At 32.8% G+C, this 24,415-nt stretch overlaps 1 protein-coding gene across 1 annotated transcript; it reads left to right on the top strand.

Moving 5' to 3' along the window:
• Positions 1–11,502: 11,502 nt before the first annotated feature.
• Positions 11,503–21,252, top strand: LOC142358560 (uncharacterized). Its single transcript, XM_075410006.1, has 4 exons — positions 11,503–11,693; positions 14,892–15,087; positions 15,367–15,529; positions 21,020–21,252. The coding sequence occupies exons 1-4, from the start codon at positions 11,503–11,505 to the stop codon at positions 21,250–21,252; spliced, it is 783 nt and encodes a 260-aa protein (XP_075266121.1).
• Positions 21,253–24,415: the final 3,163 nt, after the last annotated feature.

The raw sequence follows: 24,415 nt of genomic DNA, 5'->3' as shown, positions 1-24,415 counted from the left end.
TTACTTCCTTATTGACAGATTCAATTGAAGAAAAGCATATTTGAGAAAAAGCACAGCGTTGAAAAAAGGAGTATCTGAATCGCTTAAAGGTTGTCGTTGAATAGTTTTCGCTTTTAGGCTAAAGCGGTTTTTTAATTCTACCCTTGTTTGTCTTTTTTTGTTGTTGTACGATATAATACCGATAAAATTATGTCTCAGAATTGCAGCACAAATGTTTTGATCTTGATATCATCATGGATTCCTACGGTAAAAAAGATTTTAAGTGGGCGCAGTTTTTTTTTCAAAGTATTTCCTCACTTATAGTTTTTTAAATTACTGACAAGATATCATATCAGGGCTCATTTTTTGACAGATACAATTTACGAAAAAAGGGTCCCAACAAACAAATATTCTGATTTCAGCGTTAAGCTCATGGTTTCATTGCTCTGACCAATTATTTTCGTTAAATTTTATAGACTTCCTATTTTTTTCTTTCATTTATAATATTATTTGTAGTCCAATGACTTAGTACCTCCAACTAAACACCAAATTAGTTTTTTGGGATCTACAATTGTACCTAGATAATGCCTTCAGTTGTTATCTAATGTCTCCTGCGGCTTTGCACATATTCGCTTTTAAGCAAGAACGGGAAACTTTCAGAACTTTACCCCTTTTTATCTTATATTTCACGTCTTGTGGCGTTGCTTCCGTGAAAATAGGCAGAAAACACTTTCCTGTGATTTCAAATTTATTTTTTGTAGCAAATTTATACTTAGATAACTGTTTCTTGGTTTTGATACTATGAACTATCTTTTTTTAAAAAAATTTTTGAGCATAAGCGCACATTTTATAGGTTCATTTTGTTTCCTGCTCGAAATGCAACATCATTGACGCATCCAAAGCAAAGAAAACATAGTTCAAAAATTGCACAGTGTTGAGACAAAGAGGTGTTTCTGAATATGTTAAAAGTTGTCGTTGAAGAGTTTATGCTTTTAGGCATAGTCACTAAAATGTTTTGTTATACGACATATAACCGATAATGTTCATCTCAATTGCTTCTCCAAGACGTATAACTGTTTCTATTTAAAAAACTCAGTATATAGCTATTTGTTCTAATGACTTCCAAATTAATATTTTAAAAAAAAAATCAACCATCCCATTTTTGCTCTATTTTTGTCACCATGAAACCCATTCTCAATAATAAGAAGTTCAAATACTTTTCATGATTTAAACACTTTTTCTTTGTTAGTTATATGTTTTGACTGATGGTTTTGAACATTTAAATTCAAAGAAAAAATGAGGTTTCTAAATTGGTCATATTTTGGGTTTCTTTTTGTTGTCAATTCTCAGTATTCTTTTTATAGGGAAGACCCGATGCTGTTCAGATGTGACAAAGTGATGACTTACAGTTCTTGCAGATAACGTCTTAAAATGAATTGCCTTGAACAATGTGGTGTTGTAAAATTGTTTATTAAGTTTTGGCTTCTGCCTGTATTTGTTGGTTTTTTTGTAGTTTCTTTACTTAGTGCCATTAACAGCAAGTCTAATTGGCTGGCTGAGGTGTTGCACCCTAATCTATTTCTTTTTGTTTAAATCCTATGTCTGCTAAGAAGTTCAAAAACAGTTGCTTCTAAAAACGTATTTGGAAATTTGAGCTTCAACATTTCAATTTTTTTCAGTCGATTTGCAGACTATTCTCTGTAAAGACAGGTCAAAACCAATTTCCAGTGCGCTATAATTTAATTTTTATAACAGTTTTAATTTCAACGAATTGTTTCTTGGCGTTGTTACTACTGGTACTATGAGATTGCATAAAGTATTTCAGATTTTTATGTTTTTTTACATTTTAGAGGATTTCTGTTTTCTTCTTAAATTAACACAATAATGGCATCCCATTGGCTTTGAAGTAATGCGCAACTGAAATTCTTTAATGCTTTTAGTCACAAATTTATGGTTTCAATGGCTTCACTGCCATTTTTGCGCAAAGTTGAATTGAAATTTTTATTTTCGCCAGTCTTTGTCCTTCTTTCAGTATTTTTTCAGTTAATATCTAATGATGATAATCACTTCGATGTTGATTGTTTTTGAACTTTTTTGCTCTTTTTGTCGACCAGTCAGCCTAGTTAAGTATAGGTTAATTTGTTTTATTTAGGTTATATCTGAGTCGAGTTCGATTGTGTTTTTTTTTAAAAATATAGACATCGAATTTTGGTTAAAACTAAATGTTTTTTAGTTTTATGTTTGTTTTTTCTTGTAGTCCTATTAACAACAGGTTTGATCGGCACTCTAATGAGGCCGTATTATATACCATTAATTATTTCTTGATCAATATATATGTTAATATTTCTACCTCTTCATCATTTGGTAGCCAAAAATGTGGATGAGCAGGGTTGAAACATTATGTGCGTACGCACATTACCAAGCCTCCTTTTTCAAATTTAAGTTTTATCCTCCGCCCCAACATGGAGCAAACTTATAACGCTTAAAATGTATCAAGATATCCGGTTTTATGTTAATTGCTGAAAATGCTGATATTAGTCGATGCTTAATTCCTGAAGGTCACCTTTTCCTACCTGAAGTTCATATTATTTTTTACCAAACAGCTAAATTAATAATATTACCGAAAGGTTAAAGTTTACATGCCTTCAGATTAATCAGGAATTTAATTGTTTACACTTGGTTACTCAAAATTTAGTTCAAAGTTTTTGTAAGGTGGTGCTTCTCTACGTTCTTTCCCAATTACGCAAATTTTCAAATCCATGCAAAATGATCCCTCATCACAATTGGAGTCTTCCATGCATCCCAACTGTCTCCTGATTGCAGCTGCTCGAGGTCTTACGGAAATCTTTCTGGAGTTGCAAGACTTCCGGGGCTTACAAACTCCATCTGTCATACAACCTGTCTTCCCTGTTGCTTTTATAGAGTTCAGAAGGACAATGGCCATACACATAATTGCAACTGCGAAGTTCGAAACCATTTTCATTTCTTGATTGGAAGAAACGACAACGTCGCCGTGTTAATTTTGACTCATGTGAATAGCACGTGCTAAATTCTAAATTATAATCAAAGTTACTCAACTTTTATCAACTGTATTATAGTTGCAATCGATGAAAAGATATATAAATTTAATATTTGTGTGGTTCATTCGAACCAAGACAGTTTCCAATGAGTTTTTTGAAAACTTAACAAAATGGGATATTTGACTTATGGAAGTGATATAAGGGAACATTGTGGCCATTTTTTTGACACTCTGTGGCCAAAAAGGTATTTTAATGCAATCGTTTCTTGCTTTAGACAACAGAATTTTTTTCTGCAGTAATAGATATTTTTATACTACTCTGTGGTTTTCAATAACATAGTTTGAAGATTTAACACTCACAATATGCTTTATATTTACAAGTTGTACTTTTAGCAGATCTCTATTGATAATGATTAAGGAATCATCGCAACGGATCTCTACTTTTATCAGGTCAGTTCTCACTATTTTCAAAGAAAGCTCATTTTAGATAGTTCTGTTCTTATTGCAAAATCTTTCCCACCTATGATCTGCGGCCCGTACGATACGAAGTAACAATATTGATTTTCCCCGCTCCTTGGGTAACACATTTTTCCAAAATGATTCAGCTCTGAAGGGACGACATAAAGGTTCATTCCTGTGAAGAGTTTCATGTGTGCCTACAATTCCATGTACCTTAGAATCCAAATGATTGCAGACCCACGAACTGGTATAATGGACACAAAATCAGCTCTGTTATCAGCTGGAACGGCGCCTCACTTGAATTTATTTAACAAAAAACACGGAGGCCAACAATATGAATTGACTTCCAAAATCTCAACGCTTCTTGTTGTGCTGATCAAACTTTCTTTCCCGAGTGGTTTACAGTGTATAAACGCATTTCTTTTTTGCATTTGCGATGGTGTTTGATTACAATGGAGAAGTAACGTCAATATACAATGCCCCATCCAATGCCACTCTCCGACTTGCATTCAAAACAGGCGGGAATATGTCGCCCAGTGAGGATCTGTTGCCAAAAACTAAACGCTTGACCATATTTTGCCTGATCATACCTCACCAGCCAAGACTTATCGGGGCATGTTTGGCAATTATATCTACCTTCCCATACCTACAAAAATGGTTATTTTGTCACCTTCTCGTGGAATCCGACAACCTGTCGATGAGATATATAGGAGATAAATGTAGCCCCATAGCTGGACTGGGGTTGATGATAAACCTTGTTTTGGTAGAGAACTAGATAGCAAATGACATCTTTCTCTAGAGGAAACATGTTGCCTATCAAGTTGCAACTAGCAGAGTTATCAAATTTTTCCTGAATTGTTCTTCGAGACGTTTGAGTGGTTTATAACTCCTCTAAATCTTTCTAATTGTGTTAGGCCTCTAATGTGTCTATCAGAACAGAAGAAAGAAAAATAGAAACAATATGTTCCAAGTGAATTTGATCAGCTCATCATTTTATTGTATCGCACGTTTTTTAAATCCAAAGTCATGCATGGACCCATGATGTGTTTGACATTAGAACCCCTAACAAAACCTAAAACTTTGATCGCTGAGAAGAATTGATTTTTTTGATCCTCTGAAGAAGAATTGGAGGGCAGATGACAGACCATCCGGGAACCAATGCAATAACGCAGAATTCTATGAGCCCATTGTGGATCGTTCCGATATACTAAATTATCGAGAATTTCCTCCATTGTGTTCACGCGTTTCCCAAAAAAAAGAGTAAAACAGCATTAGAGCACAAAGCAGCTGCCAAAATTTAAATAACTTCTCTAGTTTTGTCCGCATAAGACCATTAATTTTGTTTCCACCTTCGCTTGTCCATAGCTGACAATATATATTCCAGAATTCCAAACCACAGGTTGCTTCAGAAAAACATTAGAATTTCCGTCGCTACACACAGTGCAATTTCGGTAATTGAAACTTTATCAAAAGTTATCATGACATCAAGATACTAGCAGTTGAGAGGGGTTGCCTATTCCGCTTTAAACTTGCGCAATAGGAGGCCAGATTGCCAGAGAAAACAAAAATTAACCCAAAGGGTCTCCATTTTAATCTCTTGACTTACCTCCCATCGTTAACTTTTTGAAGAACAAAACACTTCTGGAAATAACAAAAAGAGACGATTGACATGGCACTAATATCAAAAGTTTTGTTGTGCTGAGTTTCTATCTAAGCATCACTGAAACGAATACTTATCTGAATTTAGTATATATATTGCCGCCCTTTGTTGTTTTCTCCATTTCTTCAATAGTTTTTAGTGGCATGAACTAGGTTCTCGGCTCTGCCTTGACAGCGACATCCAGTTTTTTTTCCCCAATTATTTCAGCCGCCTCAGAAAATTGCTTCTTTGGTTATGTATTTAGACTAGAGGCCAAAAAACTTCAACAACAGTAACACGTCCATCGCCAGAATTTTAACTTGCAAGCTTTTTATTAATCCCGTTTTAAGAGCCTGCAAGATTGGAGCGGCAAAACTTGGGAGTTGGCATCTGCTGGCCATGTTCCCTAGTTTGTTTGGAGACGTCATTGCTCACTCTGATTGATCGGAAATTTAACAACTGATTGCGTGAAGAAGATTAGGTGCGTTCATTTTTGACGGCGGAAATGTGAAGTTGAGTTTGATAATAGAATCTTTCAGTTTCTCTTTATTTTTGAGCATTATTGCACGTTTTACTGGTTCAATTTGTTTCGTTGCCGAGTTACCTCCTTATTGACAGATTCAATTGAAGAAAAGCAGATTTGAGAAAAAGCACAGCGTTGAAAAAATAGGAGTATCTGAATCGGTTAAATGTTGTCGTTGAAGCGTTTTTGCTCTTGGGCTAAAACGCTTTTTTAATTCTGCCCTTGTTTGTCTTTTTTTGTTGATGTACGACATAACATTGATAAAATTATGACTCAGAAGCGCAGCACCAACTGTTTTGATCTTGATATCACCATGGACTCGTACGGAAAAAAAAATTTCAGGGGCGCAGCCCATTTTTCAAAATATTTCCTTACTTATAGCTCTTTAAATTACTGACAAGATTTTCATATCAGGGTTTAATTTTTGACAGATATAAATTACGAAAAAAGGGTCCCAACAAACAAAGATTCTGATTTCAGCGTTAAGCTCATGGTTTTATGGCTCTGACCCCTTATTTTTGTAAAATTTTATGGACTTTTTATTTTTTTTCTTTCATTTATAAAACTATTTGTAGTCCAGTGACTTAGTCCCTCCAATTAAAGATCAAATTAGTTTTTTGGGAGCTATAATTGGACCTAGATAATGCTTTCAGTTGTTATCTAATGTCTCCTGTGGCTTTGAACATATTTGTTTTTAAGCAAGTATGGGTAACTTTCAGAACTTTGCCACTTTTTATCTTGTTTTTCTCATTTTGTGGCGTTGCATCTGTAAAAATAGGCAGAAAACACTTTCCTCTGAGTTGAAATTTAATTTTTTCTAGCAAATTTGTACTTAGATAACTGTTTCTTGGTTTTGATACTATGAATTATCTATTTTAAACAATTTTTTTGAGCATAAGCGCACATTTTATCAGTTCATTTTGTTTCTAGCTCGCATTACAACATCATTGACGGATCCAAAGCAAAGAAAACATAGTTCGAAAATTGCACAGTGTTGAGACAAAAAGGTGTATCTGAATATGTTAAAAATTGTCTTTGACTAGTTTATGCTTTCAGGCGTAGTCACTGGAATGTTTTTGTTGTACGACATATAACCGATAATGCTCATCTTGATTGCTTCCCCAGGACTTATAACTGAACCTATTTAAACAATTCACTTTACAGCTATTTGTTCCAATGACTTCCAAATTAACATTTTTAAAAAAAATTCAACCGTCCCCTTTTTGCTCTATTTTTGTAACAATCTAACCCATTCTCAGTAATAAGAAGTCTCGAATACTTTTAATGATTTAAACACTTTTTCCTTCATAGTTATATGTTTTGACTGATGGCTTTGAAACATTTAATTTCAAAGAAAATTTGTTGTTTCTGAACTGTTCATTTTTTGGGTTTTTTTGTTGTAAATTCTCAGTATTTTTTTATAGGGAAGACCCATGATGTTCAGATGAGAAGCAAGTGATGACTTATAGTTCATGCAGATATCGTCTACAAATGAAGTGCCTTGAACAATGTGGTGTTGTAAAATTGTTTATTATGTTTTGGCTTCTGCCTGCATTTGTTTTTTTTTAGTTTCGTAACTTAGTGTCATTAACAGCAGGTCCAATTGGCTGGCTGAGGTGTTGCAACCTAATCTATTTCTTTTTGTCGAAATCCTATGTCTGCTAAGAAGTTCAAAAACAGTTGCTTTTAAGAAAGTATTTGGAAATTTGAGCTTCTACATTTTAATGTTTTTCAGTCGATTAGCAGATTATTCTCCGTAAAGACAAGTCACAGCCATTTTCCATTGAGCTATAATTTAATCTTTGTACCAGTTTCAATTTCAGCCAATTGCTTTTTGGCGTTGCTACTACTGGTACTATGAGATTGCATAAATTGTTTCAGATTTTCATGTATTTTACATCTTAGAGGATTTCTGTTTTCTTCTTAAATTAAAACAATAATGGTAGGTCCCATGGGCTTTGAAGTAATGCGCAATTGAATTTTTTTAGTGCTTTTAATTACAAAATCATGGTTTCAATGGCTTCACTGCCATTTTTGCGCAAAGTTGAATTGAAATTTTTATTTTCGCCAGTATTTGTCCTTCTTTCAGTATTTTTCAGTTAATATCTAATGATGATAATCACTTCGATGTTGATTGTTTTTGAACTTTTTTGCTTTTTTTTGCCGACCAGTCAACCTAGTGAAGTATGGGTTAATTTGTTTTATTTAGGTTTTATCTGAGTCGAGTTTGATTGTGTTTTGTTTTTTGTTTAAATTCAGACATTGATTTTTGGTTAAAACTAATTGTTCTTTAGTTTTATATTTGTTTTTTCTTGTAGTCCTATTAACAACAAGTTTTATCGGCACTCAAATGTGACCTTATTTTATTCAATTAATCATTTCTTGATCAATATATGTTAACATTTCTACCTCTTCATCATTTGGAAGCAAAAAGTGTGGATGAGCGGGGTTGGAACATTATGTGCGTACGCACATTACCAAGCTTCCTTTTTTCAAGTTTAAGTTTTAACCTCCGCACCAACATCGACCAAACTTATAACGCTTAAAAAGTATCAAGATATCCAATTTCATGTTAATTGCTGAAAAAGCTGATATTAGTCGATGCTTAATTCCTGAACGTCACGTTTTCCTACCTGAAGTTCATATTATCAACTGTATTATAGTTGCAATCGATGAAAAGATACATAAATTTATTATTTGTGTGGTTCATTCGAATCAAGACAGTTTCCAATGAGTTTTATGAAAACTTAACAAAATGGGACATTCGGCTTATGGAATTGATATAAGGGAACATTGTGGCCATTTTTTTGACACTCTGTGGCAAAAAGATATTTTGATGCAATCCTTTCTTGCTTTAGACAACCGAATTTTTTTCTGCAGTAATAGATATTTTTATACTACTTTGTGGTTTTCAATAACATACTTTGAAGATTTAACACTCACAATGTGCATTATATTTACGAGTTGTATTTTTAGCAGATCTCTATTGATTATGATTAAGGAATCTTCGCAATCGGTCTTTATTGTTACCAGGTCAGTTCTCACTATTTTCAAAGAAAGTTCATTTTAGGTAGTTCTGTCCTTATTGCAAAATCTTTCCCACCTATGATCTGCGGCCCGTACGATACGAAGTAACAATATTGATTTTCCCCGCTCCTTGGGTAACACATTTTTCCAAAATGATTCAGCTCTGAAGGGACGACATAAAGGTTCATTCCTGTGAACGAGTTTCATGTGTGCCTACAATTCCATGACCCTTAGAATCCAAATGATTGCAGACCCACGAACTGGTGTAATGGACACTAAATCCGTTCTGTCATCAGCTGGAACGGCGCCTCACTTGAATTTATTTAACAAAAAACACGGAGGCCAACAATATGAATTGATTTCCAAAATCTCAACGCTTCTGGTTGTGCTGTTCAAACTTTCTTTCCCGAGCGGTTGACAGTGTATAAACGGATTTCTCTTTCGCAATTGCGATGGTGTTTGATTACAATGGAGAAGTAACGTCAATATACAATGCCCCATCCAATGCCACTCTCCGACTTGCATTCAAAACAGGCAGGGATATGTCGCCCAGTGAGGATCTGTTGCCGGAAACTAAACGCCCGACCATATTTCGCTTGAGCAAACCACACCGGCCAGGACTTGTCGGGGCATGTTTGGCCATTATGTCTACATTCCCATACCTACAAAAATGGTTATTTTGTCACCTTCTCGTGGAATCCGACAACCTGTTGATAATTGAACTTAATCAGCTCCTCTTTTTATTCTACCGCACGTTTTTTTAAATCAAAAGGCATGCATGGACCCATGATGTGTTTGACATTAGAACACCTAACAAAACCTAAAACTTTGATCGCTGAGAAGAATTGATTTTTTGATCCTCTGAATGAGAATTGGAGGGCAAATGACAGGACTTTAGGGAACCAATGCAATAAGGCAGAATTCTATGAGCCCATTGTGGATCGTTCCGATATACTAAATTATCGAAAAGTTCGTCCATTGTCTTCACGCGTCTCCTCATTAAAACAGCAATAGATCGCAAAGCAGCTGCCAAAACTTATATAACTTCACTAAATTTTTCCGGACCAGACCATTAATTTTGTTTCCACCTTCGCTTGACCATAGCTCGCAATAAATATTCCAGAGTTTCAAACCACAGGTTGCTTCAGAAAAACATTAGAATTTTCGTCGCTACACACAGTGCAATTTCGGTACCTGAAATATTATCAACATCAAGATACTAGCAGTTGAGAGGGGTTGCCCATTCTGCTTTAAACCTGAGCAATATGAGGCCAGATTGCCAGGGAAAACAAAAGTGAACCCAAATGGTCTCCATTTTGCTCTCTTGACTTACTTCCCATCTATAACATTTTGAAGAACAAAACAGTTCTGAAAATTACAAAAAGAGACCAATGACATGATAATCAGATCAAAAGTTTTGTTGTGCTGAGCTTGTATCTAAGCATCACTGAAATGAATACTTTTCTGAATTCAGTATGAGTTTGCCACCATTTGTTGTTTTCTCCATTTTTTCAACAGTTTTTAGTGGTATGAACTAGGTTCTCGGCTCTGCCTCGACAGCTGCACCCAGTTTTTTCCCCCAATTATTTCTCCCGCCTGAGAAGATTGCTTCTTTGGTTATGTAATTAGACTAGACGCCAAAAAACTTCAACGACAGCAACAAGTCCATCGCTAGAATTTTAATTTGCAAGGTTTTTAGTAATCCCGTTCTAATAGCCTGTAAGATTGGAGCGGCAAAGCTTGGGAGTTGGCATCTGCTGGTCGGGTTCCCTAATTTGTTTGGAGATGTCATTGCTCACTTTAATTGACCGGCAATTTAACAATTGATTGCATGAAGAAGATTAAGTGGGTACATTTTTGACGGCGGAAATGCGAAGTTGTAAAATATTCTTTAGCTTCACAAAATTAATGAGCTTCGCAGCTATTTTTTATAAGACTTTCATAATGTATTTTGTGGACCAAAATTTTGTAAGCCTTATCTGCAATTGATTTATATGTAATCGGCAAGGTAAAAATGCTGATGTGTTCTAAACCATATACTAAAATAGTACATAATGTAACTAAAGTGTTGTTTAGTAGAAACCATTTGTTTAGCCCATGAAAATGGGCTAAATAAAAATTAAGTATAACCCAGCGTAGTAAGAGGCATAAAAAACTAAATAGTAAATAGATTTGTTATATATTCGATCCAATTTTAAACAGTTTTCGTATTGCATTGATATATAATTCGTTTCTGCTCATTTGATTGATGAGTTGCAATGCATGCTGATTTTTAAAATTTAGTCGCGTGATCATATCATTTTTGTCTGAAGTTATCATTAAAGTGGCGAAACCAGCAGCTTATTTCCGAACTTTTTATTTATTGAAACGATTACTTCATGATTGCTTCTCGCATATGTGCAAATGGTTATTGACATCGATGGAATTATATCAATGACGATTTCAAAACCGGATTTGCGTTAATCTGTATGCAGTCGACTATTCGCTTCTGCAAGCTATAAAAATCTGATTTTGAAGCCTGCCAATCGGTTTTCAATTGCTGCTTGCTTAAATTATTTAGACAAAATTACATTTTCAGCTATCACTCATCAAAACAAGTACATTAAAATTTATTCTAAAGTTGAACAATTTTATTGTGAAGTTATCGGGAAAAAATGAACAAAAAACTAGGGAAAATGTTTGTGCTCGTTTGTGCATCTTTGCTGATTACAATCGTTGTTAATGATATAATTAAGGGAGCTGTTTCCTTTTCATCAATCTTTTTAGAACTAATTGCAACAATCATTTTACATCTCTTTTGATATTTTTCACGATAATGATCTTCCTACTTCCCGTTAGCCTGTAAGCAAAACGATTATGCACTATTTTGACTTCAAACCGACTTGTGAAAATGAACTTATGAAGTTCTTGCAACAAAAGGAAACAAGTCCCAGAATAAAGGTTGTTGCACAAGTTACTAACAAAGGATCAGTTATTGAATATCTTCAACTACCCAATGGAGTCCACGAGAGCAGCCTGATTCTTGTCGGTTGTTACGACATCTCAAGGTTGGACACGAATATTCCAAAAAATTGACATGACTGCGTTTGATTAAATCTGAAAGTTTAGACAGGGTATCACGCAGATAGCTGTTGTTCATAACTTCTATTTTGGATTCCTTGAATTATTTATGCGCCTAGAGGGAAAAATTGACTTAGGAGATCCATTTGCTTGTTATCTTGACTGCTGCTTGACTTAGCTCGTCTGAAATTGAAAAAAAAGCTTTGAGAACAATCATTGAGATCGAGCGTGTATAAATTGGTCAAAGCTAATCACCGCCCTTTACTAATGAAAGTTTTTGTTCCGACCCTCTTGAGGGGGGAGGAACTATATACTCAAATGGGTTTTTTTTTGTTCCGTGAATTTTCGCCGCTCGATATATTCATCGTAGAGAGTTGAGACTGGTATCATTTTAATTTTCGTTTTCTACAGGGAGTTATCGAGGTTTAAACTTCTGAGAAAAGAAGAGTGAATTCACGTTGTTTTTATTCACATTTTCCGGAATTTTTGCCTAAATTTTCGTCAATTTTGCTAAAATTTGTTATAATTTTTAAGAATAGTTTCGTTGATTTTATTTTTGAAGACGAACAAGCATTGTTGATTGTTTTGATTTAATTTTTTTGGTCAAAAAATCTGGATAAACATTTCAAAATTTAGCCTTTTTAATCAAAAACAGCACGAAATAAGCTACTTTAGTCTACTTTGATTAAATTTGCCGACAGTACACCCCCAAACAACACTCATACAATCTTTGTAGACTCAGAGGGGGACTATTTCTACTTCAGAGTCCGGTGAGAGTGCACTGTAGTTAAAACTTTGCAGTTTTTTGCTAACTTTACTCGTTGATTATCAAAAATGCAGAATTTATTTTGAGTTTTCAACTAACAAATTATCTATATCTACAACATTCGAAAAATTAATTGTTCCTAACGGACAATAAGTATTAGCAGGACTAGTTTTGGGCCATTCTTGGACTGTTACAGTCCAAAAAAAAATCGGGTTGTAATCAGTCGGTCTTTTTTTTTTAAAAAAAAAAGACTTTTTTTTAAATAATAAAGGACAGAACATATCAAATCAAAGCTCAAGAGTGATAGGTCCAACCAATTCGCTTGCTAAGCAGCTCCAAGCTAATGCATTTAGTTTTTTAATTGAAAGTTTATGGTCGTTTCTTTTTTTAAAAATAATTGACTTTTCAATAAATAATGGCTTAATTATTTTTTCCTCTACTTTTTTCTTAATTTGTTCAACTTCCAGCTTAGTGTCAGCAAAGAAAGACCGCTTCTTCTTTCTACTGATTTAACATTTATTCTCGGTTGCAGTTTTAAGCCTGAAGTTATTGTTTTCTGGCTTTGATACTACAAGATTTCAGATTTTTCTTTGTTTTGATATTTGCCAGTTTTTCACGTTTTCTAATTTTGTCACATTATCACATTATTGACAGTTCTCATGTCACCTTATTAGCATTCAGAATAAGGCACAATTGAACATATTAAAATCTTGAAAGATATACATCATCGTTTTAACGGCATCGACGTCTCTTTCTTGAAGAAATCAATTGAATTTTTCAATTTTGTATCTACCTGTCATTTATACTTTGTCGTTTCGGTCGTATGAAATTTCCTGGATAGTGATAGCTTTCATTGGCTTTTCATGGAAGAATAGAAGAACCGATATTCTGATATTAGTAGATAGCTGATGGCTTTCATGGCTTTCTTCGCAATTTTGTTCTTTTTATGTTCCGTTTTGTTTTCTAATCTCGTTAGTTAATTACAGGTCAAATATGACATTATGGGTGTCAAGGGAATAAAAAAGATTGGTGTCCCAAAATCTTTTTTTTAAAGAATTTGTTATGACCTTACTGGCTTCGACACCGGTTTTTCACAAAAAAAAAGAAAATAATTTGATTTTTGTCATGTTTGACGTTCTTTTTGTAGATGCAAGAAACATTCTGGATAAATACAGGTCTCGAGGACTTCTTTTTCACGAATAATTGACCATATTTAAATAGCTCTTTTATAATTAATGCCCTTCATGACAATGAATGTAATTTTGTTTCGAAAAAAAATTAAAAGTATTACATACTTTAGCACTTCGCTTTTTGTCTATTTGTTACCTAGTCTTACTAATGAATGGCCACGTATTACATTATAACTGTTTTAAGAAGGCGCAATCAAATATATTTTGAGTGCCAAAATTTGGCTTGACGGTTTCGACAGCGTTTTCTGGCAAGTTTCAGTTGAAATTTGGTTTGTTCTTTGTTGTTCTTTTTTGCCGCTTTAAAAAATGAATAAGGACAGGTCCTAATGCCCTTCTATAGAAACAGTGGTAATCGTAAGTTTGTGGTAATTTTAATTGATTCCTAATGGTATTTATTACTTTGAAGTTAACTGTTTCAAAAAAAATAAGTTAATTTTTTTACTTTACTGTTTTTGTTCTTTTTTGTATAATTGTTACCAAACCTTTTTATGGACTGGTCGCATATGTTTTCTGGTGATTTATAAGTTATTTTTGTTTAGTTTTTGGTTTATCTGACGGTATGTTGACTTTGTTATTAAATTTAGTTTTTAAGAGGGACATAAATTTTTTGATGTAATTAATGTTTGTTGTTGTTGTTGTTGTTTGATTTTGCTGTTCGTCTTGACTCGCTTTCTTAATATTGACATATTACAGCAATCTAATGCATCAAGTTTTACTCCTCTGAGTTATTTGCTTTGGAGGCTATCTTATCGTTCATACAGAATTTTTGAAAAAGACGGGCTTTTTGGGATTCGCAAAAAATAATTTTTTGGTTTTTCTATCTGTTCCTCATTTGGTAGACAATTATGCCAAAATTTTGGATGGGCGGGGTCGGAAATTTATGTGCCATCGCACATTACCGAGCTGCCTTGTTCAAATATAGCCTCACAAGACCCGAAATGAATCTATGAATACAAATCTATATTCAAATTATTATAAATCAGCAATTAGGGGGAACTGTATTTTTTATAGCTTGACATTATCGAAAGTCATTTTCATCGTGTACAGCTTAGTTTGATCACTCTGGCCGAGAACTTCTAACTGATCACTTTGAAAACTTTGCCGTCAAATTCGGATCCATTAAAATTGATAGGGCTTCTGATCAGATTTTTCTACACGGTGAGATCAATATACGATCTCCCTTTGCATTTTTAGCACTTCAACTAACAGGCTATACATGGATAATTTAGGTCGACAGTGATGGTGTTCCCGTTTTTGCAAAGCTGCCATTGCTCTCGCAGATTCTACTCAGCATCCAACAGAAGCGAAGAGCCGTGCAACAAGTTAGAGGTCACAGTGGACTATGATGCAGTTGTGAATGGAACATTGCAGACTGTTCCCTCAACAATCAGTATCATAGAAAATCCATCCAGCTTCACTGACAAAGTGAGATTTAATTGCGACCGCAATTATTGTCATTCAATTCTCCGATAAACTTTCACTTTTCTCGAGCATTTTTACTCGAAAACATTGTCCAAGGTTGCTTTTAACAACGTTAAAAGCGATGATGGAAGATTTTAGTTCAAAACATTGTCGTTGGAACTGAACTAAACTATTAACATTATTAGCTTATTGCTACTAGCATAACTAATAGAAATATAGCACCATCGAAATAGATTAATTATTATTTTTTCTTGCAAACTGATACGATTTGCTTGTTTTGAGGAGTACCTGAACTTGACATGTGACTTGAACACGGATCGCTATTTTGACCTTGTGGCTTTACCTGTACCCTGGACTACTTTTCTCACTCTCATATCATCTCCTGAGAGTGCAGTAGAATACTACAACACTAAATTTTTGCCACGACCTCGGAAACCGTTTGCAGGTTAGTTAGATTCAAAAACTTGGGGACCTTTGTAATTTATATTAGAAAAGAATCAGCCCTAGAACATTTGAGCCATCCGAAATAATTGTACCCAGGTTTACACCTCGACTTATGGAGAAGCCTTAAAAGTCTAGTGGGAGGGACAAAACAGAGTCAAGAATTGATTGGGCAAAATTCAATTGATTGGACTAGTAAGAAATAATATATGACCTAGTATGATTACTAAGAATCATATGTGAACTATTATGAAATCAAAAAAAAATGTATGATTGGTGACCCGGGTAATTGTTACGACTAATTTTTTGTTTGCCGTTTCGTGTACAAAACCAAAGATTTTTCTCAAAATGCGTTTCTTGTTTTCTTTAAAGTACTTTACATTTCACGAGGGTACATCCCAAACAAAACTATTGCAGGAGCTGATTCCACAATTTAAATGAAGGGGAATTTATATTTTTAATGGTTTTATGAAATCGTATTTATTAGTTGTCACCACTTTTCAGGTATTCCTATTTAGGAGCAATTCAAAAAGGTTTATTGCGACCTCACTGGCACCAATGAACAATTGTAAATAGTTTTAATGATTCTAATAAGATTACCTTTGACCTAATCAGTGTTTCATAATTCTTCAATTTAGGTGGGTAGAAAAAGTCAAAAAATACTGTAAAAAGTTCCGAACTCAAAGCATAATAAAAATTGTTAAGTTTTTGAAAATGGCGCTTTCAAACTTTTTTAAAACAGCTCGAACTTCTGTTGACAATATTAGCCAAAATTTCAACAGATTCTAGTAATGGGAAAACACTTTGTTGGGCGACAAGTTGGGGGAAACTCCCTTTTTCGTTTTAATTAAATAATTGATTCAAGGCGTTCGTAAACTCTGCTTTAATTTCGAATTTATTGATTAAAAAATTCGTCAGAATTTGTAATGAATTTATGCTGTATTTTATAGCTTCCTAACGTTTCATTCCCATCTTAGGGCTTTTTTGCATGTTTTTTTCTTGTATGAACGTGTATTTGACAATCCAAGAAGTCTTTGTTAATATATTTTTTATTGTTCCGACCCCACTTGTGGGGGGAGGAACTGTACACACAAATGGGTTTTTTTTGTTCATACAATTTTGGCCGATCGATATCTTCAGCGTAGAGAAATATGAGTGGTAACATTAAAAAGCTCGTCCAGCGTAGAATTTGAAATTAAAAAGATTTTTTTACTTTGTTTTCTTCGTGGCCCTTTCCAGGTTTAAATTTCGTGTGAACACTGGATATTTGGTTCACTTTTGTTCACATTTAACGTAATTTTTAACATTTTTTCTATAAAAAACTTAATTCAACATTACATTTCACGCTACAAAATGCATCAATTTGGTGTACCCATAGACGAAAGGAGATTAAAAAGACTATTTCTGGTCTTACAAGGAAAGTTACTATGAAAAAAGTTTCAATTTCTATCTGAGAGCTAATTTTTTAGAAAAACTTTTATATTTTGTGGTTTTAAGTCACTAAGAGAATAGTCAGCTTCATATCGAGTTTCCGTTAATGATAAACCTCATTTACATTCCAATGCTGTCCAATGAACAGAAAATTAGCTTTCAAGGAATGGCTCATGTTCTTTTGCCTCGACTCTGAGTGTTCGTAAATTTTATTGAAATTTTGAATTTTTTTTGAGATTTTACTGAAATTTGTAAGTCCTAAACCGTAGACACCTTGGATAAAATTGCAACAGTTTTCCTAGTTATCTTTAGGTGAACATATTTAGTGCTTTGAAGGGACAGCTAATGGCTGTCAAGACATTAAAAACAGTTTTTCGACAATTTTTATTGAACGTTAGCCGATAATAAACTATTTTTTGCGTCAGACTCCAGGTCAGTCTCAGTACTCTCAGGACTCCCATTTTTTCTACTTCAACTAAATTTATTTGCTTAGTTGTTCTATGTTCAATTAATGGCTTTTTGACTTCGATAAGACGAATTTTTGTATACTTTTTGGAAAATTTTTATGTAATTTATTTGCCTTTTGGAATCTTAACACATCATCCTGATAATGATAGTTCCCATTGGCTCACAGAAGACGATAACAGAATCATGGATAAATTTTCCAGAGAAGAGCTGGAGGATTAAATGGCTTCGACATTTTCTTCTCGCACTTTTCTAATGATTATTTGGTTTTTATTATGTGTATTTATTATTTTTTTGTATCTATTATTGTTTTCCTTGTCAAAAGACTTATTATGATGTCCTATTGATGGCTGCTCAATAACAAACAACATTTTTTTCTCATCGAGACATAGCACATGTTAATTATTGACTTCCGTTGAAAGCTATTGAATTTGTTGTTGTTGATACTACGGTTTTCATTAATGATTTTGTGGTTTTAAAATTCTTGTTCATACTTGTTGTTTTATAAAAAAATCTTTTCGTTAAAAAAAGAGGAATCCTATTTTTGACAAAAGAAATATTTGAAATTAGAAATTTTTGTGCAGAAAAGTTCACTTTTCAATGGCTTCAACTTTTTTGTCTCATTTTTTTTATAATTTACTGTTTTTGATGTTTTTATTCATTATGCAGCCGTAAAATGCTGAGAGGTCTCATAAACTTCTAATTGAAGGCTTTGGGAATAATATTACTTTATGCAGTCAGTTCTTAGCGAAGAGTCTCAAATTTTCAATATTATTTTTTTCATTTCTTTTAATTTTCGTCTTTGGTTGCTTTTATTGTTCTCTGTATAGTTTTCGTTTTTCTTTTCGTCAACTTGTAACTAATTCTCATCGTTGATAGGTCCCATCCAACTTTTTTATTTCAAACATTAAAACTTCTATTGATATAATGTAGTAACTGATAATTTGTTTGTGAGAAATATGCTTTTTCATAAATGTTTTGTGAGTGGACAACATTGGTGTTCATTTTTGATTCTTTCTTCACTTTCGCTTGAAAACAGAGCCCAATGCTTTTCAAATGACGCCCCAGTGAATTTATGAGTTCGTTCGGTATAATTTATCTTTCACGGTACAAAATGCATCAAATTGGTGTACCCTTAGACGAAAGGAGAATAAAAGACTATTTCTGGTCTTACAAGGAAAGTTACTATGAAAAAAGATTCGATTTCTATTTGAGAGCTAATTTTTTAGAAAAACTTTTAATATTTTGTGTTTTTTAAGTCACTAAGAAAATAAACAACTTCATATCGAGTTTCCGTTAATGACAAACCTCATTTACATTCCAATGATGCCCAATGAACAGAAAATTAGCTTTCAAGGAATGGCTCATGTTTTTTTTGCCTCGACTCTGAGTGTTCGTAAATTTTATTGATATTTTGATTTTTGAGATTTTACTGAATTTTTTAAGTCCTAAGCCATAGACACCGTGGATAAAATTGCGACAGTTTTTATGTTTAGCATTAAGTGAACCTATCTAGTGCTTTGAAGGGACAGCTAATGGCTGTCAAGACCTTAAAAAACAGTTTTTCCACAATTTTTATGGAACGTTAGCCGAACTTAAACTATTTTTTGCGTCAGACTCCAGGTCAGTCTCAGTACTCTCAGGACTCACATTTTTTCCAATTCAACTACATTTATTTACTTAGTTGTTCTATGTTCAATTAATGGCTTTATGACTTCGATAAGACGAGTTTTCATATATTTTTTTTGGAAAATTTTTATGTATTTTAGTTGCCTTTTGGAATCTTAACACATCATCCTAATAATGATAGTTCCCATTGGCTCACAGAGGACGTTAACAGAATCATGGATATAGTTTTCAGAGAAGAGCTTGAGGATTAAATGGCTTCGAAACTTTCTTCTCGCACTTTTCTAATGATTATTTGGTTTTTATTACGTGTATTTATTATTTTCTTGTATTTATTATTGTGTTCCTTGTCAAAAGACTTATTATGATGTCCTATTGATGACTGCTCAATAACAAACAACATTTTTTTTTTCATCGAGACATAACACAGGTTAATTATTGACTTCGGTTGAAAGCTATTGAATTTATTGTTGTTGATACCAAGGGTTTCCTTAATGATTTCGTGGTTTTAAAATACTTGTTCATACTTGTTGTTTTTTAAAAAATCTTTTCGTTAGTAAAAGAGGAATCCTATTTTCGATAGAAAAGATTTTGAAAATAGAAAGGTTTGTGCAGAAAAGTTCACTTTTCAATGGCTTCAACTTTTTTGTCTCATTTTTTTTAGAATTTTACTGTTTTTGATGTTTTTTTATTCATTATGCAGCCGTAAAATGCTGAGAGGTCTCATAAACTTCTAATTGAGGGTTTCGTGAGTAATATTACTTTATGCAGTCAGTTCTCAGCGAATAGTCTCAAATTTTTAATTTTTTTTTCTTTTTTTTTTTAATTTTCGTTTTTTGTTGCTTTTATTGTTCTCTGTAGTTTTTGTTGTTCTTTTCGTCAACTTGTAACTAGTTCTCATCATTGAGAGATCCCACCCAACTTCTTTATTTCAAACATTAAAACTGCTATTGGCATAATGTCTTAACTGACGTTTTGTTTTTGGGAAATATGCTTTTTCATAAATGTTTTGTGAGTGGTCAACATTGGTGGTTTTTTTTTCGATTCTATTTTCACTTTCGCGTTAAAACAGAGCCCAATTATTCTCAAATGAGACCTCAGTGAGTTTATGAGTTTGTTTAGTATAATTTTAGCTCAATTAGTATTGATAACGATTGAAATTAGAAAAAACCATATTTATATAAAAGCTAAAGTTTATATTGGCCTCAATAGTTTGTGTTTTCGCAGTTTGTTTGTAATTTCTTGCGCTTTTCTGCTTCTTTAGTCTGTATCTATGGCTTAGTATACCCAAAGACAGGTCCGATCAATAGCCAGTCTTTTTATTGGCAGATCTTGTGAGCGCTGTAATGGGGCGTGGCATTATGTAGTTCAATTAGTAGTTTGGGTGTAAAACAAATTTTTTTATATTCAAACATCTATTTTTGGTTATCTCTTCATTTGGTTGACAATTAAGTCAAAAATTTAGATCAGCTCGGGTCGGAACTTCATGTGCAAACGCACATTAACGACCTTCCTTGTTATACTATTTTTTTGAAAGCTTTCGCTTTTGTTTCTTTTTGATTGATCCACAACTTCCTAAATTATTTTTCGTTCAACTGATTTATTTTGTGTTTGTTTGTTTCAGTTCAATTCAAAGGTACCAAAAATTTGTACAACACTTATCGCAAAGAAATACTGAGTCTATACTGCAGTTTAATATGCGAAATCGTTTCGTAGAACTGCGAAAAAAAATTAATTGTCCATAAATATTTCAACTGTCTGTCTGAACGTATTTCTGTTTTTTGCAGATGTTTTCACGCTTGCATTGCACAATATTTGCTAAAACTTTTTATGTAATCCCCTACTCTTCAGATTTTTACTATATTTTTTATTAATATTCAACAATTTAATGATTAAACTTTTAATCAAAGAGTTAAATAAAAGGAAAATATGGTGTTCAAAATTGGAGTTCTTGTCGTTTTCCTCTGTGCAGGATTCCTTGCAACAATAGTTATTCAAAATATTTTAAATGTAATTACCGAAGTTAGTCATAAAGCGTCTAAAATTGAGTTTATCAAGGTCGAAAACGGCAGTTACCTCAGCAGTGTTCTGTTAGTGGGTAGTTACGACATTTCCAAGTCCACAATTTTGGTGTACCCTTTCCTCGGCCAATGCCAGTGTTCTAAGCAATACTTTTTGAAACCAGGGTTGGATGTTCATTCCTGATTCATTTCCCTATACTGATATTTCGATTCATTTTCAGCGAATAGCGATTACGCATATGCGCGGAAAAGCCAAACATTTGTAATAAATTTCCTTAAAGATCCAAAAGAAAAAATCTGAACTTAATTTTACTCTGCTTCTAGAAAATCTAAATTCGTAAAACTAAATTCAGACTAATTTTAAAAAAACTAGCCACAAAAATTATCTCGGTAAGAAACTTATTTTTGAAAATTTCTTGTGTGTTCTCTGCTAGGTATTAGGAATGATTTCCTGGCTGAACTTGATCGATTGTTTAAGCATCCTCCGGTCCCTGAGGAGACTTAAAATCAAGTTTATGAAAGACTTCTTATTGATTCAGAAACTTTATAAAATAATGTATTTCAGTTTTGCGAGCTTTCATATGATTGCAATTTCATTAGATTCAAGAAATAGTTGCTTTAAAAATTGAGTGATTTTACTTTGAGGATTACAGACATGCCAATTTGGCTGCAATATTAAAGTTTAAAAACAGCATGCGATCAAATAAACTGTTTTTGAAATTCAGTTTGATATAAGATGGCTACGTTGCTTATACTTCAGGTATCTCAATTGTGCTGTGAAGTAAAGATGAGCCCCAACTGCAAATTTATCTTTATCAGCAATAAGTTTTCATTGGACGGACTGTTTAATTGCTAATTTTTGATCATAAAGAGGCCATGCTTGACCCAAAAGGCCTATCAATTGATTTCTGCTCAACTCGTGAAAAACAATTTCTCGGCTTTAAGTTGTAAACTCGGCTGTGAAGTTTAAGTCAAAAATGCCCCCGTTTTAACGATTCTCGTGGTTAAATGCTATGGCGGAATTTCATGGTTAAATTTGTACAGATAAAGAGTCATTATCAAGTTATCTAATTTCATAAATGGGAAGAATCAACGATTAAAAAGAGGCTTTGAATATAAATTTGACGTCTGAGTGAAGATTTATCATAGAACATTAAAGCAGTTTAGTAGAAATTTTTTGATCGCAATTGAAAACTGCGTATGATATTTTTTCAAAGCATCGACCGTTTTTTTATTCAAAAATTATACTTTTTGAAATCATCTTTAGTTTCTTTCGAATTATGCACCTGTAGATTTTGATATTGCGAAATAATAGAGCAACTACTAGCTGGTTATATTGATTCTCAGTCACCATTCTTACAGTGGGGTAAATATAGGAATTTGTTGGTTGCTCTCCACACAGCCAACTGCTCCACACTGTTAGAGTATAACCAAGGTCATTTCTATGAAAGCTATCTTTCTTAAAAGCAAACTCAGCTATCCTTTTTAATTTTAAGCTATCTTTTTTAAATAATCATAATAAGCTATAATACGCTCAAAAGTATTATCGCAACTTACTTACATACTAGATTGTATAATCAGAAAATAAATGATTCGATTTGGTTACTTAAGGTAGCCGAAAACCCAAGTTCTTAAAACTTGTTGAGGCAAGTTTTAAAGTATTTATATTTACATATAAACACACACACACACACACACACACACACACATATATATATATATATATATATATATATACATACATATATATATATATATATTATATATATATATATATATATATATATAATATATATATATACATATATATATATAATATTATATAAATATATATATATATATATATATATAATATTATATAAATATATATATATATATATATATATGTATGTATGTATGTTTATTTATATATATATATATATATATATATATACATAATTATATTTATTTATATATACATTTATACGTATAAACATATACATATATATATATATATATATATATATATATATATACTTTTATATATTATTGGGCCATTTATATATATATATATATATATATATATAAATTTATATGGATAGATATTTACTCCAAAATTTACTTCAACAATTTTAAAAACTTGGGTTTTCGCTGACCTTAATTAATAAAATCGAATCACTTATTTTCTGTGTATATAGTCTAGTATATAAGAAAGTTGTGATAATACAATGGAGCGTATTATAGTTTAATATGCTTTGAAAAACGATAGCTTGAACTTAAATAAAATAGCTTGATATGGTTTTGAAATAAAAAGAATAATAGAACAGACCATATTTATACTCCAACAGTGCGGAGCAGTTGGCTGAGTGGAAAGCAAGTAATTCCCCAAAATTACCCAACTGAAAAAATGTTGATGTAGAACCAACATAGCCAGCTGGTAGATGCTCTAGTACTTAACAATATCAAAACATACAGTATCATTTTTTGAAAGAAGGAAAGGATGATTATAAAAAGAATAATTTTGAATAAAGAAACGGTTGATGCATTAAGAAAACAATAAGCATTTTTAAATTGAGAATAAAAAAGTTAGACTATTCTGCCTCACTGTTCTATAATAAAGCTTCAGTCAGACGTCAAAGCTCTGCTCAACGCTTCTTTTTAAACTTTGATTCTTCTCATTTATTGAAGTAGATAACATGATAATGACGCTTTTCTAACTACAAACTTTGAAGATTTGCCTCAAAAAAAGAACCCACATTATTTTTTCAAGGAAACAACTTCATTATTTTATGGAGTAACTAAAAACAGGCATGAACAAACAATTAGGTGTTGAGGAAAACGATACTAAGCAATCTCAAGAGTGTCAGTATTTCAAATTTTTATCTTTTCGATTCATTATTTCCTGATAACAGAACAACTGCGCGTTTCCCCAGCAATTTGTTTTGCCATTGTTTATAATTCAGTGATGCAGTTTTTGTTTCTACGGCAATCATACTGTTTGAGCACAATAACAACCTTTTAGGAAAAAAATTTTTTCCTTTGTTTAAGAAACTATAATCAAAAGTCAACCAAAGTTATCATTCAACAATATGTCAACAAATCAACTACATTGTCCAACAGAACGAAGGTGCTATATATATATATATATATATATATATATATATATAAATATTAAAAATCTCTTGAAATTTTAGTGAAACATGACCTGCCATTCCATAAAACCATGAAAAAAAACTACCATGTTTCAGCCTGGACTTATAGAAAGAAAAGACTCAAAAGCTGAAATGGGTAGGACTTTTTTTGTTTTATTTTGTACAGTCTAGATTACAAATTAAAGCGAAAAAAAGGTTTTTCGCGGGTCGAGCAAA

This window comes from Convolutriloba macropyga, chromosome 1 (genome assembly GCF_964194025.1).
Source record: "Convolutriloba macropyga chromosome 1, txConMacr16.3, whole genome shotgun sequence".
NCBI lineage: Eukaryota > Metazoa > Xenacoelomorpha > Acoela > Convolutidae > Convolutriloba > Convolutriloba macropyga.
The sequence above is the reverse complement of the archived record's forward strand: the minus strand, read 5'-3'. Positions and strand labels throughout refer to the sequence as shown.